This window comes from Sturnira hondurensis, unplaced genomic scaffold (assembly GCF_014824575.4).
Source record: "Sturnira hondurensis isolate 20B ecotype Veracruz unplaced genomic scaffold, ASM1482457v3 Scaffold0014745, whole genome shotgun sequence".
NCBI lineage: Eukaryota > Metazoa > Chordata > Mammalia > Chiroptera > Phyllostomidae > Sturnira > Sturnira hondurensis.
Genome location: NW_028087376.1, coordinates 593,620 through 618,057, shown reverse-complemented (window position 1 = coordinate 618,057; position 24,438 = coordinate 593,620). Strand labels below are relative to the sequence as shown.

At 40.1% G+C, this 24,438-nt stretch overlaps 1 protein-coding gene across 1 annotated transcript in view; it reads left to right on the top strand.

Moving 5' to 3' along the window:
• CNTNAP4 (contactin associated protein family member 4) overlaps window positions 1-24,438 on the top strand; it is a 252,791-nt gene that overhangs the window by 182,470 nt on the left and 45,883 nt on the right. The window contains exons 11-15 of the mRNA XM_037063587.1: window positions 74-180; window positions 3,006-3,125; window positions 11,846-12,043; window positions 16,098-16,254; window positions 20,754-20,881. Of these exons, the coding sequence (XP_036919482.1) occupies window positions 74-180; window positions 3,006-3,125; window positions 11,846-12,043; window positions 16,098-16,254; window positions 20,754-20,881 (710 nt within the window). The remainder of the gene's footprint in view (window positions 1-73; window positions 181-3,005; window positions 3,126-11,845; window positions 12,044-16,097; window positions 16,255-20,753; window positions 20,882-24,438) is intronic.

Below are 24,438 nucleotides of genomic sequence, written 5' to 3'. Positions count from 1 at the left end.
CCATGGACAAATGATCAATACTTTGTATCTCAAAGTGAAAGACAGTGATGTATGTGCCTGTACCTTCTTTCAGGTGTTTGCCCAACTACTGTGAGCACGGTGGCGAATGCTCCCAGTCCTGGAGCTCCTTCCACTGCAACTGTGCGGACACTGGCTACAGCGGCGCCACCTGCCACAACTGTAAGCTCGTTACACCTGCTACTCCCAGCCCCTCTCCTGTTTTCTTGTTCCCTGTCCCTGTCTTTGCTGTGTGTGAATATATGGCTGTGTGTGTGCAACCACAGATTAGAATGCACACCCCTGAACTTTACACATCCAGCTGATTTCTTCTTTTTATTGTTGTTCAAGTAAAGCTATCTCCGGTCTCACCCCACCACAGCCCTCCTTCCCCACCCATCCCCGCCTCCCACCCTCGAACCTACCCTCTTTGGCTTTGTCCGTGGGTCCTTTACACATGTTCTGTGATGGCGCTTCCCCTATTTTTCCCCATTGTACCCACCCCCCCGCCCCTCTGATCACTGTCAGTTTGCTCTTTATTTCAGTGTTTCTGGTTCTGTTTTGCTCGCTTGCTTGTTTTGTTGAGTAGGTTCTACTTATAGGTGAGATCATGAAAGACAAATACCATATGATCCAATTGATTTCTGATAGTCCAGAATCCTTTAGTTCTGGTCACCAACTTAGTTGCTGGGTACTCTTATTATCCCTCACCTACTCATGAGGCGACAGAGAGAGATGAGTCCACTAACCTGAGGCTTCTGAAGTAGCTGAGCCACAGGGAGGACGTGAGCACTTGCCATTCCACCCCAGGGCGTGGGTTGCAGCCAGCTCTCCTTTCCGGTATCAGGAGCCATGCAGTTATTGTGATGGGCGCGCATGTGTGCGTGTGTGCATGTGTGCGTGTGTGTGTGTGTGTGTGTGTGTGTGTGTGTGTGAGTGAGACTCATGCCACTCGCTCTCTGGCTGTTTGGTGCATAGGACGTGCTCCCCGAGGGCATTACTTAGTGTCATCAACCTCACCCTCTTCACTGCACACTGCTTCATGCCCCGGCCAGGCTTGAGATTGGAATCCTTTGGAATCCCGAGCTTTTGGCCATTGGGGTTCCGCAGGGGACTCTGAGAAATCTTGTTTGGGGCTGCAGCCTGAGTCATTCCTGGGCATCAACTTCTGTATCGCCTCCTAAGATCATGGAGAAGGTTTGCTGTTTCTGAAATCACAGAAACAGAGGCCCAGGCGATATCTTGGGCCCAGGCGATATCACGTATCTTGGCCTCACTGTCATCAGAGGCCAAGATACGTGACCCAAGTCACCCAGCTGGTGGAGAGACAGTGTATTTTAATTGTCATCATTCCATGGTAGCAACTAACTCGAAACAGAAAGCTTGGTGAATGTATTTTGATTGACTGATTGTCTTTAATTGTTCTCAATTACTGATTTTAAATATAAACCCAAAAGCTCTGAGGAAAAACCCCAGATGATGAATAAATAAGATATTTTCATCTGTGGCCCACAGTTTGACCTCATCTTTGAGTTAGTTTATTAGATTCTGGAACAGGTAGTCTAAGGAAGCTGAAGGGTTTTTGCCAATAACTATTGTGAGAAATGGGGCCAGGATGACAAGTTACTTACTAGTTATTGTGAAGCCCGCACTATCTTTAGCATGAGTTAGAGGGAGGGGCAGGGGAAGGGGCTTTAAAAAATTCTTATTAAAAATAATATGTTGAACAGTCACATTATAAAATGTCAAGCAATACACATGGAGTAAAAGTGTACTCTCAATTACCCTTATCCAATTATGTGAGCTTTCTAATATCCATCTTCACTCCCAAGCTATGTATAGATGCTGCCAACATCTTTCAAGGAATTTGGGAACATAGGTGTGTGCATATAGATGAATAGAAATTAACCATTTTTACATGCCCACTTCACTGCACAAAGTACAGACGTGACTGGAAAGCAATCCCTCTGTATATTTCCATCTGTGTCATATGTAATAGGAAAAAATAAAACCATCAGCCTGTGGAGGAGTGGAAAAGTAATTTTGCATGATCTGAAATTTTGTAGCACTGAGCAAATCAGTTACATTATTTCGTATTTTCTAAAACTCTAACCTAATTTTCAAAAATTTAGAATAAATCAGGGGAGGACATTTAGGGATGATTTACTTCTCGTTTCACAGAATAAGAAGCTTGATAGAAATTATCAGTACATTTGGCCAAGTATTCAGTGAGATTGTGCATCATACATAGGTGTTAATGTCAAAACTTGTGCATGAAAAATATATAATTTTGTACTGAAAAACATCCAAATTATGGATCAAATCACATTGAGTCCTCTTGGGCGAATATTTCATATAAATATTTCTCCTGCTTTGAATTTTAATTATCCTAAATTCTTGTTATAGAATATTATAGAAAGTTTCTTTTAAAAATTACTTTTTAAATTAATGATCAACTTTATAAATTATATTTCTTGTGTAGAAAAGGATTTCATTTATAGACAATCATATGTGAGAAAGGAGAATGCTTACAACATTGTTTATGACTTTTCTACTGCCTATTATTGGCTGCCAGTGGGTTGTCTGGACTGGGCCGTTGTGCTTCAGGTTGTCAGCACAACTGTTACTGCGGGTGCTGAGTGGTCCATTGGGTGGATGCCCGAAATGATACGTTAAGTGTTGTACCATTTAAGACTACTGCCTTCTCTTTTGTTGTTTCTCCCTAATGTAAAAATAAACTAAATTTTCATTTTGGCTAAACATTCTCATACTCCTTCAGTGATAAAAATATAATAGCATAAAACACAGCCTCATCCTTCCTTTTTTCTATCTAATCTGCTTTCATCCATATCAGGTTTTTAAGAAAAGGATAGCTTTATTTTAAAGTACATTTCCCTTTCCTTCTGGTCAACACTCCAAGTTTAAAACTTGGAGTATTTTGTTTCCAAACTAAAATTGTGGGAATTCCCTTTGTGCTCTTCCATTCACGATGATCCACTATTTTACAGCTGTCTACGAGCAGTCGTGCGAAGCCTATAAGCACAGAGGAAATGCGTCAGGGTTCTACTACGTAGACTCGGACGGAAGTGGGCCCCTGGAGCCATTCCTTCTGTACTGCAACATGACCGGTGAGTTAGTGAACTTTCATTTAATGGTGATGTTGGCAAGAGTGCTTTAAACATGGAATTAAAGTGAAGCAAAAGTTAAAATGAAGCAAATTGCAAATTTTAATCAAATTTGCAATTTGATTAAAATATATGTTGTTCAGTAGAACTAACATAAATCCTTAAAGTTATTTTAGTGATAATGATTTAAAATGTTGTCATTATTTTCTATATGTGTGGTATGAGCATAGAACATCTAATAGTAAATGTATCTCATTAAGTCCCAAAACAAAAAGGATAGACTTCATTCTTTGAGATGGATGCATGTAAAAGTCTTTGTGAATATGAAGTTGCTTCTTGAATTCTTTATTTGCATATACTTAAATATGAATTAACAGTCGTGGAGAATATGTTTGATTAAATTCAACATTTGTTTGTGAAAAAAAGAAAATAAAAAGAATCAGTATATTACAAATAGAAGGAAATTTTCTTAATTTGTTAAAGAGTAGCCACAAAAAACCCCACAGCCTGTAACACAGTTTATGGCAAAACATTGGAAGCTATACCCTGTTTCCAGCGTTACCACAAGGACTCCTGCCATTATCACGCCGTCCCCTGCTGCTGTGGACATCCTAGCCAGTGCAGTAAAGCAGGAGAAATGAATGGACGGTGTAAGGGCTGGAACGAAAGAACTAAGGTTCTCATTATTTGCAGGTGGCCAGGTTATATATTGAGAATATTCTAAACAATTTACAGATGAACTAGTAAAATTTAGGATGATTGCTGGATGTCAGTTGAAATGAAAATTAATTGATTTCTGCACATCAGCAATAAGCAATTAGAAAATGAAATTTTAGATTTTATTTTAGCATCAAAAATCTTGAATACATGGTAATAAATCTAGTGAAAGGTGTGCAAGGCTTCTACTTAGATAAGTTAAGATGACCTTGAGATAAACTAACATCCAAAGTAAATGGAGAAATATATATATCAAATTTTCATTGATTAGAGAACTCAATATGGTATAAATATCATTTTTTCCCAAGTAGTCATTGATTCAGTGCAAACCTACATTAAAATTCCAATGGGGTGTTTGTCTGCTGGTTGGTGTAATTGTTTAGGTGAAAGCAAACGAGCAGCTTCTAAAATTTATCAGCAGATTTGAAGGAACAGAAGAACCAAGTTTATCTTGAAGAATTGAAGGACTCAATGCCACCAGATGGAAAGACATTATACTGATGGGCTAAGTAAAGCAGTGTGTGATTGGCGCAGGGATAAACAGGCCAATGAAACAAAATAGAGGGAATCAAGCTTCCTTTGCAAGCAGTGGTGCTGAGGGAAGTTGTGTATAAATGTTGTAAAAAGGAAATCTTGATTCCATCATCAAGTGCAAAGAAATGGAATCTAGATGAAGTGTGCCATCCAATATAGTAGCCATTAGTAAATAAGTGCCTATTTAGATTCAAACCTAATTGAAATTAATGAACTGAGTGAACTGAAATAAATTTTACGAATGTAAATTAATTCATTAAAATAAAATTATATTAAATGTCAGTTCCTTAGTCTCACTGGTCACATTTTAACTGCTCAATAGCCACCTATTCCATCACTTCAGAAAGTTTACAGTGGTTATGCTCTGTCGGGAAGTCAGAAAAAGCAAACGTTAGATTGAAGGTGCTGGAGAGGTGGATTTACTACTTACAATCAGGCAGTGAGTATCTGGGGAAAGGGCCTCCCAGGCAGAGGAGATAGAACTGCTGAGTCCTGAGAGAGGTAGGTGAACTTACCAAGTGTGTTCCAACCCAGCAGCACATCCGGTGTGGCTGGCATGTGGCTGGTGTGTGGAGAGCAGTTGAGGAGTAGGAGAGTCAACTAGGGTGGGAGCAGGAAGGCAAGAATCACTACATCCACAAAACAGTGTTGTAAGGTCTCTGGTTTTACTCTGAATGAGATGAGAAGACATTGGAGCATTTTAAACAATGGTGGATGCAACCTTCTTTCCTCTAATAGGGTCATGATTGCTCCTGTGCTGTTGGAAATCCTACTCAGGAGCAGGGGTAGAAGAAAGTCAGGAAACCATGTATATATTGTGGGTGCATGCACACAGTATAAAATATATACAGGGATGGGCAGAAGTAGGTTTACAGTTGTAAGTACATGAAACAGAGCTTATTCTTGTATTATTATTTATTAACTATTGCATCATTTTCCCTACAAACAATTATAAACCTATTTTTCCCACCCCTGTGTATCTATTTATATCTATATAGGTCAGTATCTATCTATTTATCTATCTATTATCTATCTATCTATCTATCTATCTGTCTATCTGTATCTGTCTATCTATCTATCAAAAGAATTGGGAAACCTGTTTGGAGACCAGTTAAAGAAATGTAGGAATCCAGGTGTGGGCAGGTGGTGGTGGCTTGCATGGGGTAACAGCAATGCAGATAAGGGAAGGAGGTATGGTTTTCTCTTTGAATGCATGGAAAGTGTGAGAAGACAAAAGGAGCCCCAAATAACACATTTTTGTCTTGGGCAACTGAAGTGGTCGAGCTGCCATTATTTGAGATGTGGTAAAGGAGTTCCCATCAGACTATCAGCAGATTTCTCAAAAGAGACTTTACAGGCAAGAAGGGGCTGGAAAGAAGTATTCCAAGTCATGCAATCCAAAGACCTACATCCAAGATTGCTCTATCCTACAAAGCTTTCATTTAGAATGGAAGGGCAGATAAAGTGCTTCTCAGATAAGGTCAAGGAGTTCACCTTTAACTAAGCCCTTATTATTTGAAATGTTAAAGGGACTTATCTAAGAAAAAGAAGATAAAAAATATGAACAGTGAAAGGACAGCTATTAACAACCACAGTTAAACAACCACACCTAAAACAAAAGCAAACCAAGAGGACAGCTAGATCGGGAGTGGAACAATAGAAATGGAGATCACATGGAAGGTTAGTAACAGGGGAGTGGGAAGAGGAGAAGGAGGGAGAAGGTACAGAGAATAAGTAGCATAGACAGCAGGTAGAAAATAGACAGGGGAGGGCAGGAATACTATGGGAAATACAGAATCTAAAGAACTTGTGACACATGGACATGAATGAAAGTGGGGGGATGGTGGGGGAGGGATGTGCAGGGTGGAGGGGAGTGAAAGGGGGGAATGGGACAAGTGTAATGGCATAATCAATAAAATATATTTAAAAAAGAAAGGTTTAAGGAGGGAGATCAATTCTACATGTTTTGAGTTTGAGGTGACATTCAGATAAGCTACTGAGAAGGCGGTTGAATACGGGAGCCACAGTTTCTTTGTGTTAATGTGTAATACTAACTCAACACCAAAAAAACAAACAATGCAATTAAAAAAATGGGCGAAGGATCTGAATAGACACTTCTCCAAGGAGGACAATAGACATATGAACGGATGCTGAATATCACTAATCATCAGAGAAATGCAAATTAAAACCACAATGAGATACTATCTCACACCTTTCAGAATGGCCATCATCAGTAAATTAAGAAACAAGTGCTGGTGAGGAGGTGGAGAAAGGGGAACCTTTTGCGCTATTGGTAGGAATGCATATTGGTGCAGCCACTGTGGAAAGCAGTATGGAGATACCTCAAAAAATTGAAAATGGATCTGCCTTATGATCCAGATTTCACTTCTGGAAATTTATCTGAAGAAACATGAAACACTAATTCAAAAGAATATATACATTTCTATGTTCATTACAGCATTGCATACAGGTTTGGAAGCAGCTCAAGTGTCCGTCAGTAGACGAGTGGATAAAATAGTTATCATTTATGCAATGGAATACTACTTGGCCCCCAAAAAGAAGAAAATTTTACCCTTTGCAGCAGTATGGATGGACCTGGAGAACATTATGCTAAGTGAAATAAGCCAGTCAGAGAGAGACAAATACCATATGGTTTCACTCATATGTAGAATCCAATGAAAAAACTGAAGAAACAAGGAAAATGGGGACAGACTCAGAGATGGAGATCAGGCTGACAGCCTGGCGGTAGGAGGGTTGGGGAGTGGAGGGATCAAGCCAAAAAGAAAAGAACTCATGGACACAGGCAACAGTGTGGTGATTGGGGCGGGAGGGAGGCAGGCGAAGGTGGAAGGGGCATAAGGTAGACAGATGGCCATGGAAAAAATATAATACAAAATGACCTATAAAAAATAAAACAAAAGCTTCAGGTGGAGGTAAAACCTGGGAAAAGCAGATTTGGGGAGAAATTCCTGCAGAGTGTGTCTAGAGATGTTTTCTTATAATGCGGTCAGGTGGCTTCTGTTTACTTCAGCAACCATGGACGACACTGCCCGCCGCTGCTCCTGGCTGCTGCCACGAAACCCCAGACTGGGTAGTTCATAAACAACAGAAAGTTATTTCCCGCAGTTTGGGAGACTGGAGGGGTCATGGTGGCGGAATAGCTGGGTGCCAAACCTCCTCTGGTCGCTCACTTCTTGTGATCTCACACATATTTAAATACCTTTAACCATTACAACCGGAAAAACACAAAGGAAACATCTTTTGGATGGACATTTTTCTAAATTATGTTAAAAATGGAAAATTATTTCCAAAATGAGTGTTCTAACTGTAATTTTCAAATAATTAGTCAGGATAATATGAATGCAAGTGTCTGTTGCTATTGAAATGTAGGCATGCACCAATAAGCCACTGATTTTCCTGTAATGACAGCGTTTTAGAGTCAGGAAGTTTCCCATGATCAAACATTGCATAAAGATGATTGTTTCAGTGGGGGTGGGGGTGTGAAAGTTGGAGCAGTGGCTTCACACTTTTGTGAAAATGATGCTTTGGTGACTTCCAGTCACCCTTCCCCCGAGTCAGCAGGTTTTGGGACCCAGGCCTGGGGCTCCACTCCACTCACGAGCCCCTGTGTGATGCTGAGCTGCAGGCTCCCGAGACCACTCAGTGGGCAGGCTGGAGAGTGCAAGACTTAAAATGAAATTATTTTTACTTTAGGGATTTCAATCATAAGGCCTTCTTAACAGCCACGAGAGTTAATGACTAACCATCGTTATTCAAATGCAGCCTTGCTGACATCTTTGCTCCAGAATGTCCTTTCCTTACATCTCACCGGTTTTCCTTGAGGCTGCACTTCCTACCTGCTCTCACAGGCTGTGCCGCACCTGTCACCCTCAGTGTTGAGCAGGAAAGGACACGGGCTCGACAGCTGTGTTGCTTAGGCAACATGTTTTCCCCTCCACATGGCCATCACGTTGAAAACAGCACTCAGTCTAAGATAAATCAAGTTCTTAATTATTCAGTTGCTTTACATACAATTGATATTATTGGAAATATCCTCAGGGAGAAACATCAGGAGGCCCAAACTGCCTTTCAGTATTATTTAGTGTATTTATCAATGTGAATAGGTTTTCTGCCTAGTTCAGCTCTCACTTCTTACTCATTTCCCCATGTCTCCTTACCTCAACAACTCTCTTTGCATGAGGGTCATTTACACCAAAATGCAATCATGGCTCTCACAAAGACATAAAAAGAAAAGCTAAAAAACACACTTTGGAGGTTTTCTGTAACACGTCAGCGATGAGGAAAGCGGTGAGATGACCTGTTCAAGGGGGCCCCATGGAACAGATGCACGCAGGAGTGTGAGGTGCAGGTGGAGACCAAACTGGCTGTTGCCGGAGTGGAGGGGGAGTCCGCTGAACCTCTACCAGGTACAATTTCCTTGTCTGTAGACAAGAATTATTTGTTGCGAGGAAACTTGCTTTCTAAGGAAAAGAAACCTGGAAGCCTGGGTTAAAGGATAATTAAATGTTAATATGTCTTAGAAGTAAGAGATAGTGAATTTCTCTGGAGGGAATTAAAAGCTTATCTCCCTGAGCAGTGTTCGCTTACATTCTAAGAGTGATAAAAACATAAGGATTTGTGTCCTCTCTTCTTTCTCATTTTATGGCGGAGAGAGGAGGTGCCAGCCATCTTCTACAAGCTCCATGTCTCATGATTTTGGGGTTCCTCACTTGTGGTACAACTCTAGCACATGCAGGGGCCTCTGGCACTCATTTTTATGGGCCCATGGAAAAATGGGGTGTTGGGGATGGTTGCTGCTAAGGCTCCAGGAGTGGAAGGTCCCTGGTCCAGAGATCTCCTGGGCTGCTAATATACCTGTATCTTTATCACCGATGTCTGTATCCGCATATCTAGGTATAGGAATGTAGATACAGTGTGTATATGGAGCAGGATAACCAGTGAGGAGGATAATAACATCTGACACTTTTTACAACTTCAGACTTAACCTCATTTTGCAGTGCTCAGCTATCTACAGTTTACACTTATGAAACCGCTAGACAGCGATGAAAGTCTCAGAGTCAGATCACCTAGAAGGTTGTGTTCTAGTCTGGGCAATGCAATGTTTTATTCATTCGTTTATCTCCTCATTTCCTCAATGTCTTCTTCTGCGTGTTGTGCCAAGGCACTGGGCCATGTGCTGGAGATACTGTGGGTAGCAAATCAGAAGCTAGCAGTCTTCTCTTAGAGCTTCCAGATGCACAGGAGAGACCACCAAAATAAGTCACAAAAGACTGAATTGTAAATTGTGCTGTAGGATGGGAACACGGCTGCGGGGCCCCGGTTTCCGTTGCTCAGAATCCACGGTGGTGGATTCATTGTCTCTGCCTCACGCTGGGAACCTGGATGGTCTAATAAGCACGGCATCTGGTTCACTGCCTACTTGGCAGCACTTTTTATTAGAAAATAAAATCTCTTACCGGAATGATCATAATATTGAAATTTCAGAATTTCAAAAGGGAACTTTGACACAAGCTTCCCTTTAATGGCTGTCATGCACTGTGGCCTTGAGTCTCTTACAGCAACTTCGAAGACCTTTTGAGCCCAGGTTCGTTGTGACCCAGCGCACACTAGACTGTGGGGAAGTGCTTCTCAGAGCAGACCCAAAGGCAGAGAGACAAAGGTTCCTAGCAGGTTTATTGTCCTGCCCTTTTGGCAGCTGCTCAGCCGGAGTTGAACTTCTTCATGCATGCCTTTGATTTGCCACAAGAAAAGATGAATCATTTTGCCGAACAATAAAAGCAGAGTCCAGCAGAGACTAGGTGAACAGATTTGCCTCATTAATAATCTTAAACTTCTAACAGTCGAGGTTGAGCTAGGTCAGACTGGAGAACTTTAGACCTACTCTGTGGTTTACTCTGTTCTGTGACTGTTTTCCAAATTTGGAAACTTGGAAGCTTGGATTTCCCCTGACTTTCTAAAGGGCACAGGCCTATGCACTTCTGCCTCTAAGATCTCCTGAAGGGTTCTCGCTGTACTGCTTGCTCACCACCCCTAAGTGACTTCATTATCCTATATAGGATACCATGTCCTTCTCAAGGAAAGTAGTTTACTGATAAAGCTCTGTACTGAGCTGAGAAGTGAGGCAGAAATAAAAATAACAACTGTTGGTTCCGAAAAGAATAATGATCCACACATAGAAGGCAATATGGCCGCCTTTGTGTCTGATCTCATTTACGCAGCTGGCCTCGCTGTTCAAACTTCTGATGACCAGGAGAGGGCTGAGAGTGGAGTTTCTCAGAGCGTACCTCCATGTCGTGGTCTGTTTGTTGAACCACGTGGATGTGTTAGCTAAAAGAGGGGGTTGGTGAATTCTACCCACTGTTTTTCTCTAATTTGGAATGTTTCTCTGAAGTACAGAGAGTTATGTGACCTAACAATACATACATACCAGAGTTTTGACAACTTGCAATCTGTTTCCTACCTGTTAAATCAGAAAATTTTGATTAATCTGTTCTTGTGCTTGCATATAGCACAGTAAATATGATATGAAGTCTTACTGGAGAAGTTGAAGGATTGATACATTATGCCTACCTTCTGTTATAAACAATGTAGGACTTTTATTTCATCTAAATGCTTGTGGTAATCACTAGGGTGGAAATGTTTGCGGACATTTTCAGGTGTTCGTAGGGATGGTTCTGGCACTTTTTCTGTTGGTGGGGTTGCTGGTGGTGGATCAGGTGTGTTCCGTTCCAAAGAGTAACTTCTGTCGCACTGCATACTGATGGAGGTCATGTGACACCAAAACGACCCGTTCAGATGTGATAGAAAAAGAAAAGACATATACTCATAATTGAATATTATTTGACGAGAGATATACCATAAACCATAAAATTTTGACTTTTTTACAAGACTTTGCCATTGCTTACATTATATAATTCAAAATATTTTGCAAATTCTAAGATGCCCCCCCCCTTTTTTGCATTGTAACGTCTCTGAATTTAGGGTGTATCACATCAATACTCCACAGTGCTTTACAATTATAATAGGTAGTATTTTTTCTTTCTTGAAGGCAAATAAAATAATGATGTATGATGGTGTATTTTTAAAAAGTTGAATACAAGATTTGATGACATATACCACAAAAATTTGAGAATCAATTTTCTTAATATTTTTTACCATAAGTATTATCTTGCTAAATTATATGAAAAAGTAAAATAAAATCATAGCAAATGTATGGCTGTCATATAAATTTCAGGGAATAAAATCACTTTACTATAATTCAAAAAAATTTTATACATATATTTTTACATTAAATTTTAAGAGTCCTTTTGTGTTGATTCTACCTCTCAGAGAGGTTTATGACTAGAAAAGTTTGACTCAGATGAAAGGTGATTTTGATTTTCTTTATTTATTTTAACTTTTGCAGACTAGTGATGGTCTCCTCTCTTTCTTCCCCCATTTCTGCACCCAAGAAACTGCACGGACCATCATCCGGCACAATGGCTCCGAGTTAACAAGAGTGAGAAATACTCATCCGGAGAACCCATATGCTGGGTTTTTCGAGTACGTGGCCAGCCTGGAGCAGCTCCAGGCCACGATAAACCGTGCGGAGCACTGTGAGCAGGAGCTGACCTACTACTGTAAGAAGTCACGGCTTGTAAATAATCAAGGTGAGTAAACCACATCTTCTGTCCCTGTACACACATCGCCCAGTGTGCTTTCCTTAACCAGCTTCAAGGACTTTTAATTCTGCCAAGGTGGTGGCATTTAACCGAAGAGGGTGTATCTCCTTATGTATTTAGCAAATACGTCACAGACTGGTAGTCACAGAGGTGCTGTTGCCTGAAGAAAAGAACAAGGTCAATTTACACTGAGTTTTGTTCAAAGCCTTGATTGCCCTCGGAGTCCCTTCCTGGCCTTAAGACTGTACAGAAAAGGGCTTCATTCTGAAACTCGGTGCATTCACAGTGTTTACCTTATAAAGGGCAAGTGACACATATAGTTTGTTTTACTGTGGAAAAGAGGTAATAAAAATGTGACTTAAGTTTTTTTGAAAATGACTATTCTGTGTGACCCTTTTTCAAGAATTGTTGACAATGAGCCTCTGGGTATAATTGAAAATTAAAATAGGCTGTTAGAAAGCCAGTTTATTTAGCAGTTCAAGTAGGAATCTGAAAAGCACTTTAACTCTTTCTTGTATTTTACTTTTAATGACCAGTCTGCTCCTACATTCTGTTTTTGGCTTTGTGTTTGCTCCTTTAGAACATTTTGTTATGTGAGGACACCTTGGGTCTTACCAGTTCTGCCTTAGTCAAGTTCTTGACCTTTTTAAGTGACTGCAAGAGATTTTAGCTGGCCTCCCAGCTTGCTCCTTTCCATGCCTTCCAACCATCCAGTGTGTAATCCCAAACCCTAATCTTTACAAAAAATAAAATAACCTTTAAGAAACACTGCTGCCATCACAACAGTTTTCTATTTAAAAATCTTCAGTGCCACCCTGGCTGGGGAAGCTCAGTAGATTGAGCGTGGGCCTATGAAGCAAAAGGATGCTGGTTTGATTCCCAGTCAGGGCACAACACATTCCTGGGTTGTGGGCCAGGTTCCCAGTAGGGGGTGTGCAAGAGGCAACCATACACTGGTGTTTCTCTCCCTCTCTTTCTCCTTCCCTTTCCCTCTCTCTGAAAATAAGTAATTAAACTATTTAGAAAACCAAAAGCTTCAGCGCCTTCCTGTCTCCTGTCTGTCCACTACATATGCTTCTGTAGGGACCAGAACTGCACATTCTGGACCCACTCCTGTGCAGCCTTCATGCCACTTCCCAACCCTGTTTTCTAGCAGAAATACTCCAGCAGGTGTATTATTCTTTAGAAGTTAGAGACAGTTCTAAGACATCAGCACAGTGAAGCTACTTGTTTGATGTTAACTCCTATTTATTTGTTCTCATAACAGAGGTTAGAGTTCTAGATAGAATAACAAGAATTTTAGAAGCGTGTTTCATGTGTGGTTGTCATATGCCACATGGGTCATGCCGAAAAACTCTGAACTCTGGATGTGACGTTTGAATCTTTTGTTTCCAGTTAAGCACCATTCCTATTTACTCTCCACCCACGTAATACCACCAGGTTTTTTCCCCCTACCCTGTGCCTGACTTCCACCCCTTCCTCCTCCTTTTCCTCCCTCCTCTTCCTCTTTTTAAGAAATGCTCTTCTGTCGTCTTTTACTCCATCTTGCTGGTCTCTGCTGAGATGTCATGCCCTTGAAACCTCAGTCCCACCTGGGTCTCACCTTCAGATAGTTGGGGTGCTAAGAGCACAGGGAGAGAGCTAAGCTCAACTTTCAGGTCCCTCGTTGATTAGGTTAGAACTTGGATAGCAGAATCTTTCTAGTTTTTGCTTTCTCTTCTCTGAAATGTGGCCAGCAGGACCAGCCTCACGGGGGCGTGGCGATAATCAGGCACATAACACACACACCAAGTGTGTGAAGTGAGCTCCTCCTGTTCCCAGCTTTCCCGCACATTGTAGTTATGTTAACATACCAGTTTAATGTGCAACTGATTGTTTCTCATTGCTAAATGTTGATCTTGGAATCTAAAATACAGATAAGCAAATTTGAACGTATATTCTAAGAGAACATCTGCAGAAGGGTAAATGAATGCTATGGAACAAAATGAGTTAGGTAGCTTAATTGAAGGAAAGATAATTATTAAAATCACAAAAGAGTCAAACTCTATAAGAACCAGAACACAAAATCCCGTGGGGTTAATGAGCAAGCAGCACCCAGAGTGGAGGGGATGACACAGAGTTGCAGGAACCCACCTCATGGCCAGTGTTTCAGCCAGGCCCGATAGTCCCACCCAAGAAAGCAGTGACCATTAGAACACTGGAACAGGGGAGGATGGTGCTTGTGACATGCACAGATTTTCCCAGGTCCATGACCCTAGAATTCGTGTTGAATCGATTTGAGGTGGAAAAACTAAAACGAGAGAGGGTAATTTGGAATTTGAGGTCGAATTAAGAAACATGTAGGGAAGAAAAAGAAGATGATGGCAAAGAAGTTAAAGGCACAGTTTCCAATCTTGAGGCTGTGGCTGAGTTGAGTGATAAGAGTACCACGGTTGTGAGTGAACGGAGCGGGGCTGGGTATGGAAACATGTTTCAGCTGTGGCTCTGCTGACTCAGCGAGTCAGAAGGCCCATCAGTGTGAACACGGAAGTCACTGGGGTTTTATCTCTGGAAAGTGGAATGTTCTCCCATGATGATGATAGTTTACAATTTTAATTTTTAACTTTTAAAATTTCATATGGTTTTCTTAATTACTTTTATGCTTAAATTCTTTAGGACCATTTATAAAAAGCCTTGGATGGAACCAAAGGTATTTGGTACCATTAAAACATTCAGTGGTTTCTACTTTATAGGGCAGAGGGGACACTTAGAGGTAAAAATACTATTTTCTCTTTAGCAATGATGATTTGTTTTCTCCTTATGGACACATAATGTTTTGAGCAGTATATTGAAATATATCTGGTAAATGTTTCAAATAGGTTTCACCCTCTGTTGATGAATTAATTATGCAGTTTTAAAAATGAAGATTCTTGATATTAGTATCTTTATGCATAACACAAGCCTCGTATTTTATGGCATGGCTGGTCTCATGCGTATAGTAATGCTGGGAGAGAAGTTGCCATGTAACTATGTTACAGTGAGTTACAATGAACATTGGTGTTCGTAAATAAGGGAGAAATTAGTAAAAGTCCTAGATTTTTAGTGGGGCTGATAACTTCAAAGATTTGAAAGTCAACAGAAAAATGCTCAAGCACCTCTGAACAGCTGACTGATTTGATCTCCTGTTCTCCTGCCCTGATTCTTCAGTGACTGCAGTCTCTCTCTCTGTCTCTCTCTCTTCAAGTGAGAGGTTGCCTGCCTGCCTTACCTGTTCTCCTCAAAATCCTCCCTAACTGTTCTGGCTATTCTTTGCTGCAGTTCCTTGACCTCATGTTTAGTTTGAACTTTGAGGAGGGAGCTGGTAGTTGAACATTCCTCACAGGAAGCGATGTGTTTGGTTAAGGGAAAGTTTGTTTTTGAATGTGGTGTTTGCTTCAGGCATTAAGATCTTTCAGCATTATTCTGTAGTCTCCAAATAAATAGCCAAGCCATTAAATAAAGGAAAAAATCCCTATTTCCAAATAAATCTTAAATTATGGCAAAGAAGTGCCATGTCTAATGTTTAATAGACAGCTACCGCATTTTAGTCAATACAGGCATTGAGATAAGTCATTGATTTTACATAACATTCTATAATGTTTTTTTATTTAATTATTTTTCAAGTACAGTTTTCTGTCTTTTACTCCCATTTTAGGATCTCAAAATTATATATGTTAATTACTTTGGTTTATATTTTTATGCTAACTTGTTTCAAAAATCATTCTCAAAAGAAATGACATATGTGAACAATACATTTTTACTACCATGCCTGAATTAAATAGGAATTGCTGCTGTCTTTTCTACCCAAAGACACATATATCAATCATTTAAGTTTATATAATAAAATATATATTTTTAAACCTTTCTTCAGAAAATGCCATCAATTACAATAGTTTGCCTATTTAATCAGTCTTTCTCTTTTTCCTTTTATTCTTTTTAACGATTTCGGAAGGAAGGGAATTGTTCTGGGGTGGAAGGCCACGGGCATAGAGCAGATGCCACGTTTCTTGCACTTGTCTTTCAGACGGAACCCCTCTGAGCTGGTGGGTCGGAAGAACCAACGAAACACAAACATACTGGGGAGGTTCTTTGCCTGACCCTCAAAAATGTGCCTGTGGCCTGGAGGGGAACTGCGTGGATTCTCAGTATAACTGCAACTGCAATGCCGACCGGAACGAATGGTGACTTCCATATGATTTTCTTTTGCAAAACAAAGTTCATTTATTTAAATGGATCACTCAACATATTAGAGAGCTAGGTAGATACGGAACAAGTTAGCACAGTGAAGAAAATGAGATGAAAGTATGTTTCGATGAAATGTGTTATCATCAGTCTATATCCCAAATGTTAAGATCAGTGGCTTTTTATGTCATTTTTTTTGTAATGGACTGTTCAGTCACGTACTTTTTTTTGTAACGGGATGAAAGAGGCATCTGCTTCATGTTTCCTTTTCATCGTAAGTCAATTATTATTCTCTTTGAAAGGAAGTGTAATTAAGCATTACATTATTCTCAAAATATATTTACAGCCAGTAATTGCTAAAGCATATTTTCTCAATAAGCTGCTTTTCTAAAACCTTGAAAAATGTAATCTTAGAATTTCCCACATATGAACATGTAGCTTTTTTATGTCTTTAAAGGATAAACCATGCCCCAAAGAATTCATGTTCTATTGTTTATCATATTTTAAAGGAGAAATCTGTTACATTTTAGGGATTTAAAAATTGAGCTTCAAATATTCTCTAAATAGAATAAAACTCTTAAGAATGTATTTTCCTTTGAAAAGTTAAAAATACATTTATTATAATTTTACTAGAGTGAGGGTTGTACATTGATTTTGTTTGTGAAGTAAAAATATTTTTAAGTTTTCATTTCGCACTTCAATACACTGTGTGCACGCTACATTACTATGCACCTGGGTCTGCACATAGAAATTATTTTTAAAAAATTAATAGTCAATCAGACTGTAAATATTATTGGTTTGGTTATAGAATATACATGAAATCCAGACATCAGTTCATTGTTAATGAAGCTCACATTTTGAATTTTGTGTTTCATTGATTTATTTGGCAAACTTTAAGATTATGCTGTACCTGAAACTGGGTTCTTATGAAACACTCTAGAAGGAGATGTCTGTGAGGCATCTGTGTGGCGTCATGGTTGTGCTTTTATTATTTCATGTTTGGGGTGAGGAGTATTGTCTTTCTTACTCAAACTCTAGTTTTTAAAAATTTATGCTCTCTTTTTTCTCACTACCTTCACAAAAAACATTTACACAGTAATATTGTGTATTAAGATGTGGATAAAATATTCAGAGCAATGCTTAACAGAAGAAAAAACCTAATCTATGCACCAGTAACTCTCTTAACACTTCTATAACATTATTATTAATGAAAAATAATTTTCAAATGTAAGATTTTGGAACTTTTTATATTAACTTTCACTTATGGTGATGTAGCTTGCATAGAAATAAATAATGTTTCCTTGAGAACATTTATAACCCAGAACAACTATTTATGAAAACAACTACCTGAAGCAAGTAGAGAACAACCAAATATAGGTAGAAACTGCTAGGGCTGGGAGCCTTTGGCCCGTGGACGGCAGAAACTCAGGTGGGTGAGGTATCTGTTTATATGCCTTACCTTTGAGGGAACTAATCAGCCCACATGACATGGGGTGGCTAGAACCCAAAGAGAACACTAGCTGGGGGCTGGGACCGGGGAAGTCAGAGCACAGGGTCTGGGGCTGCAGAATGACTAGGCACTCAGGGGAGAATGGAAGTCCCAGGAAGGAAAAAACCTCCTGGGAGGAGTCTTCCGTATGAACTCCCCTCAGATCCTTGGCTGACCCCTGAACTGCACGTGCACAGAGGTGATTTCTCAGAACCAAGCAGAGAGAAGCAGCTGGAAAAACAGAACAAGCTACACAGAAATTTCAGTAGCTACCAGCAGAGGAGACACAGCGTCTCTGGACTTTGTCTCCCTAATTGAGATGAGTGTGCTTTGGGAGTCCCTTGGGTTTCATGTAACAGAAGGTCTATGTCTTTACAGCAAAGGCTGAGATTAAAAACTGGGTAAAACTGACATAGGCCCACCCTAATGAAGTTTTAAAACTGGTGTCCACGATTTGTTGTGATATGTTTGTGATTTAACTGCCTGTGAAAACAAAAACCCTTCAGAACAGCAACAGAATCTAGAGTCTCTACAGCATCATCCATAATGTCCAGAACAAGGTAACCATTACTGTATATAAAAAAGAATAAATGTTGATTAAGAGTCTAGAAAATAAAAGCAGTTATTAGAAACAGACCCCAGGACATGATTGATTAGCAGGCAAAAACTTCAAAGCAGCTATTATAAACATGCCCAGAATCTAGATAAAAATAATTACAAGTGAACAGAGGGTAAGCTAAGCAGATATATGCAGACTATATCAAAGGAGCAAATGTAGATTTTCGAACAGGAAAGTACATCTGAAGTGGAAAATTCACTGGATGGACTTCAACTCAGGAGCTCACAGAAGAAATCTTTAAGGAACTTGAAGACAGATCAATAGAAGTTATTAAACCTGAAGAACAACAACAAAGAGATTGAAAAAAATTAACAAAATCCTTGTGATGTTTGAAAAAATGTCAATGATTTAATGGGCAAGAAATTGGAGTCCCAGAAGGATAGGAGATAAAAATGATGCAAAAATATATTTGATGAAGCAATGCTAAAAATCTCTTAATTTTGTTCAGTAGATGTCTTTGGTAGCATGCCTCCAAGGTGGCTCTCGATGGTGCTCCACACTGCCTGCTATTCACATTGTGTAATTTCCTGTCCTTGAGGGTCTCCTGGACCTTGAGACTTTCTTCCAATGAATAGAATGTGGTGAGGGCGATGAGGTACCACTTCCCAGATTAGATTACAAAAGACTGACTTCTAACTTACATGCACCCCTTTCTTTGGTTCTTCTGGTTTTCTTGATCTAATAAAGCGAACTGTCCTGGGGAGAGACTCATGTGGCAGAGAATCAAGAGTGGCCTTCAGCCAACACCAGTGAATAGCAGTCCAACGATGACAAAAAGTACTGCCAACAACAGCTTGAGTGGGCTTGGAAGCAGATCCCTCCCCAGGCAGGCCCTGAGATGACTGCAGTCCTCACCTAAACTTTGATCGTAGTAGCCTTGGGAGAGACCCTGAGCCAAAGAGTCCCTTTCAGCCATGCCCAGAGTCCCAACTAGGATGTACCAATTGGTCATGAATGGTGCTGTTTTTCAAGTCACCAGGTTTTGGGGGTAATTTGTTACATTATCATAGATAACTCAATATGACCTCAATATACAGATTCCAGAGACTCAGAGGAGATCAAGCAGAATAAAAACAGAGAAGCATATACCTTGGACTACTGTTCAAACTGCTAAAAAACGAATGATAAAGATACATGTTTCAGAAGTAGCCGGGTTGGGTGGACCTGGTGGAGCACCTTCCATATGGGGGACAAGGATGCTGGTGAGGGCTGACCCTTCATCAAAAGTCCGTGGAGTGACCTTTAGTGGGCTGATAGAAGAAGCAGAGTCAACCTAGAATTCTATTTTAAGCAAAACGTATTTCAGAGTGAAGGTAAAACGAAGTTCTTTTCCTATTAATTGAGCGCCGAGGGCGTTTGCTGCCAACAGAGCTGCACCCTGAGAAAGGCTGGCAGATGCCCTTCAGGCCGAGGAGATGAGAACCCAGAAATGCAGGAGGGAATAGAGCAACTGCAGATTGTGACTGTGTCAGTGAACATAGTTTTTCTCTATTTTTCTCACTTTTTCTCTTAATAAAAAACAAATTATAGTTCACTGTTGAATTATAAAGTTTGCAACGTCTGGATTTAACTACATTACAATAGCACAAAAAATAGGTGTCTTTGTATGGGGGGCATGTGAAAGAAATCTTGTATTAAGCTTCTGACATTTCATATTAAGTAATACAATGTAAAATCTAAGTGGATTAATAAATTAAGAATGTATTTTATAATCACTAAGGCCAATATTAAAATACAGTAATAAGACATATCTGTGAATAAAGACAATAAAATTAAATACAAAAATATGGTGTAAACCACCCTTGCTGGTGTAGCTCAGTGGATTGAGCTCGGGCCTGTGAACCACACGATCACGGTTCGATTCCCAGTCAGGGCACATGCGTGGGTTGCAGGCCAGTTCCCAGCAGCAGACTCATGAGAGGCAACCATACATTGATATTTCTCTCCTTCTCTCCTTCCCTTCCTCTCTAAAGATAAATAAATTAAAATCTTAAAAAAAATTAAAAAAGTATGCTGTAAACCAAGAGGAGACAAGAAAGGGGAGCAGAAAAAGAAGAAATCACATGGGAAAAAATAAGAAAGAAATATCAAAATTATAGATTTAAAAAGATAATATGAATCATTATACTAAGTGATAATGGGTTAACACTTCCATGTTAAGTAGAAAAAGGCTGACTGAATTTAAAAATCACCAACTATATTCTGTCTGCAGGACAAATTAAAATGTTGCCATATTTTTATGAGCTCAGATAAGCAATTCGATCCTTAATCTTGTGTGTGCAAATTTAGCTCAGAACATCTTGCCTTTGAAATGCAGGAAGGCCTATTGTTTATTTGATAATTATGTTAATCAGAGTAATTTTAAGAATTTTGTTGTTCCTATTTTTTAGGACCAATGACACTGGATTCCTTTCTTATAAAGAACATCTGCCAGTAACTAAGATAGTGATCACAGACACAGGCCGGCCGCACTCGGAAGCAGCGTATAGACTGGGGCCTCTGCTCTGCTGGGGAGACAGTAAGTGGTGGCAACGTGTTGGTAGCATTTCTGAGGAAAGTGATGTCGCTTAAGAATCATGTTTCTATTATAAAATAATTCATCAGACATTTATTGTGAAAACTCATACGTCTGAAAGAGTCTGTCAGTCAACAAATAAAATACCTCGATGACATGGAAGGCCCTGTAATAAATGTTGGAGTGGCAAACCTTCTTAAGACCCAAGAGAAAGAAGCCACTAAGCATAATGGTTGATTCATGAATATCTCCCAGCATTCCTAAATTCCTACATGCTATTGTCCACACAGGAAAGCCCCCATGCTGTACAAAATATTGGGCAGCATATGTTGTTGGGAGTTGGGTGGGATTAGAAATAGAACCAAATGTCAGCATAGTCGAACATATTTCAACTTTTAATCTCCTTTTTTTCAGGGTGTGTGTTTGCTCTAACTCAGTGGGACATGCTACTGTGTATATTCAATGTGTTAACACTTTAAACTAGACTTTTAAAATTCAAATATAGTTGCATGGAAAATCTATATTTTCAGCAGGCAATGAATAAGCATATGTATTCATTCATAAGCTCTCTGAAATCAGTTAGGTGTATAGAGACAGATGCATTAATTATTTAAGCTTTTAGTTTTTCTAACACTTAAATGGAAATAGAAGAAACATATACTTTAAAAGCATACACTAAAATAAAATTTTATTCTAGAGACTCAACAGAGGAGAGATGCTCTGACAATTCAGTGAATTTATGGGGATACACAGCCAAAGTTGCTTAGTTGGAAAGCAAAGATGATACCAAGCTATTAAAATTTATACATACATTGTAAAAAAAAAACATTTGCCATTATACCTACCTTCCCTAGTTTTTATCATCTCAACTTCCTGTTCTGCTGGTAGGCCTTACACAATCACATGAAGATGCCGTAGGATATTTCATGGAGAGAAAAATTATGTGCAAAGAGATGAGCCTGTAAACTCAGATGCATCCAGAGCAGTGCAACAACTTTGTGTGACTATAGAGAAATTGTTTTATACATCACATGCACTTTTCATCACTGCCTCCGATGTCAGCCTTCAGGAGCCCAGGCTGGTTTCCTCCGCCCCTCTCACTTTTCATTTGCCACAACCCGTGGGGAATTGGTCTGCTTTGAATGTCAGTCTCTTAGGGGTTCTTTCTGGAAAACTCCCTGCCATGAGCTTAAGCACATGTGCAGCACCTTGTCCTTTAGAGCAGTGATTTTCCACCCGAGGTGATTAACCCCCCTCAGTGACACTGGCAGTATCTGAGACACTTTGGGCTGTCGTCGTTGCAGGGGGTGGGATGCTGTGGCATCTGAGGGCAGAGGACAGAGATGCTGCTAAATATCCTGGAGTGCACAGGGCAGCCCTCTGCAGCAAAGAATTATCTTCGGTCCAAATCATCAATAGTGCTGAGGCTGGGGAACTAGAGCATTACGTGTTTGTGACTATGGAGATAAGGAGGGAGGGTAACAACATTAGGAATAAGAATTTAAAAATAGTTGCAGTATTTAGAGACCTGCTAGTTAATCTATGACGTTAGTGAAATGGTAATTGAGAGCTTTCCTTGGCCTTCTTGTCTCCTACATCTGTTTGTAGGAGGCCCATCCTCACATGCAGTCATAGGACTGTTTCCTTAGGAAGGGGTTTCTTTAATTCTCTCGGTAAGAAGGGCAATGGGCTGCAGAAAAGCGGACACCCCTTTTCTCTCTGTGAGAAATATGCCCCCCGAGGCTGAAGTGCTCTAGACACGTTTTTCTTTCCAGGGAGGCAGACTGTAGATATATGGGGCTGCTAGAAATGGGACCCTGCACTGTGGGCCTTATAAGCACAAAAAAGGTGGATGGACACTATCCAGAAGGCATTAGGACTGGGACATTGAATCATTTAAAGCTGAGACATAGCTTAATTTTCATGGTCCAAATGAAAGCATGAAGGCCACTTATAAACCTAAAGACCAACCAAATAGCCTTTTAAAAAAATCCCCACCCGAGAACATTCTTATTGATTTTAGAGAGGGGGAAGGAGGGAGAAAGAGAGGGAGAGAAGCATCAGTGTGAGAGAGAAACATTGATCTGTCGCCTCCAGTAGGCTCCCCTACCGGGGACAGAACCCACAACCTAGGCATGTATCCCAACTGGGAATCGAATCTTCAACCTTTTGGTTCATGAGATGATGCCCAACCAACTGAGCCACACTGGCCAGAGCAAAATAACCTTTGATGTAAGACAAAGAAATACGATGAGGGCTTGAACTAAACATGGGGCTTAAAAACGGGCTCAATGAGAGGGGCACGTTCAATGTGCTTTAGGTGGAAGTTGAGGCTGAAAAGGAGTGAGGGTAGTTTCCAGCTTTCTGATTTCAGGAAAGCTGCTAGTACCCTTCCTTGAAACAAGGAATTTTTAGATTTGAACAGAAAAATGGAAAGATGAGAATAAAAAAATAATAGCTTGGTTTTATCACACAAACCAGAGATGTTAAAATTCTGTATTCTAGCCTGTTTTTCTAGGAAGGAAGACAGAAGCTTTGTGAGAGCAGGCCAAATAAACAAAAATGAGTATGAGACTTACTTGTACCAGACGTAAGCTTACCCCTAATTGATTGACATTGTCATTTTCCAAGTCCTTCTTTTCATTTTTTTAAAATGTAGGTGGCTCTGAAATCCTATATTACTGCTGCTGTAATTGTTTGAGGTCAGAGTCGTCATTCACATCATTTGGTGTTTCGCCTCGAGTACAGCAGATGTGAATGGTAAAGCTGCCTTTAATGTTGTGCTATGGACATAGCACTTAGTACATACTGTGCTTAATGAATTAATTTGTTTATGAATATGGAAATAAATTATAAATAATTTAATGTTCAAATGTATAGGTTATAATGAGGAAGGCTCCTGTACTTTCCTTTCCACCCACTCGCTCAGGAGCAGCAGGGCCGTCTCCATCCTTGAGGCTCTCAGCAGTGCCCTGGTTTGAGCAGGCATCAGAACCCCTGGGGAGCATGCCACCTGCAGTTGGCGTGGCTTCAGCATGCTCCCCCAGTGTTAAGGAGAAAGGGCTAAATGGTTGTGAACATCCATCAGGAAGGCATCTGCAGGGATTGTCCCATACCTCTGCAGGTCCCACGGCCCGAAGCAAACTCACGGATCGCTGAGAGTGCTGTGCTTCATTTCCTCTTCACTTGCTTTCTTCATCCCCACAACCTCCCCAGTCCCCCAGCTGAAAGCTGTCCTCAGATTCAGACCCTTCCTCCATGAGACCCTCTAGTGGCCTCTGGAATACTTAGTCCTGCACTTTCAGAGGATGTTGATCATATTACAAAGGTGTGTTTCTCATACTGACTTTTCATTATTTTTGAGCCTCTCAAGAGCAAGTCCATCGTTCATTTATTATTGTGTTCTTGGTACCCAGTACATTACCTGTTACATGAAGGATAATCAATAAATAGCAGTTTATTAAAGAAGGTGAATGATCTATCACATACAGCTCAAGAACTCTATAGTTTGTGACTTATTTGTGAGAGACAGGAAGAAGTTTTTGATTGTATAAGCAATT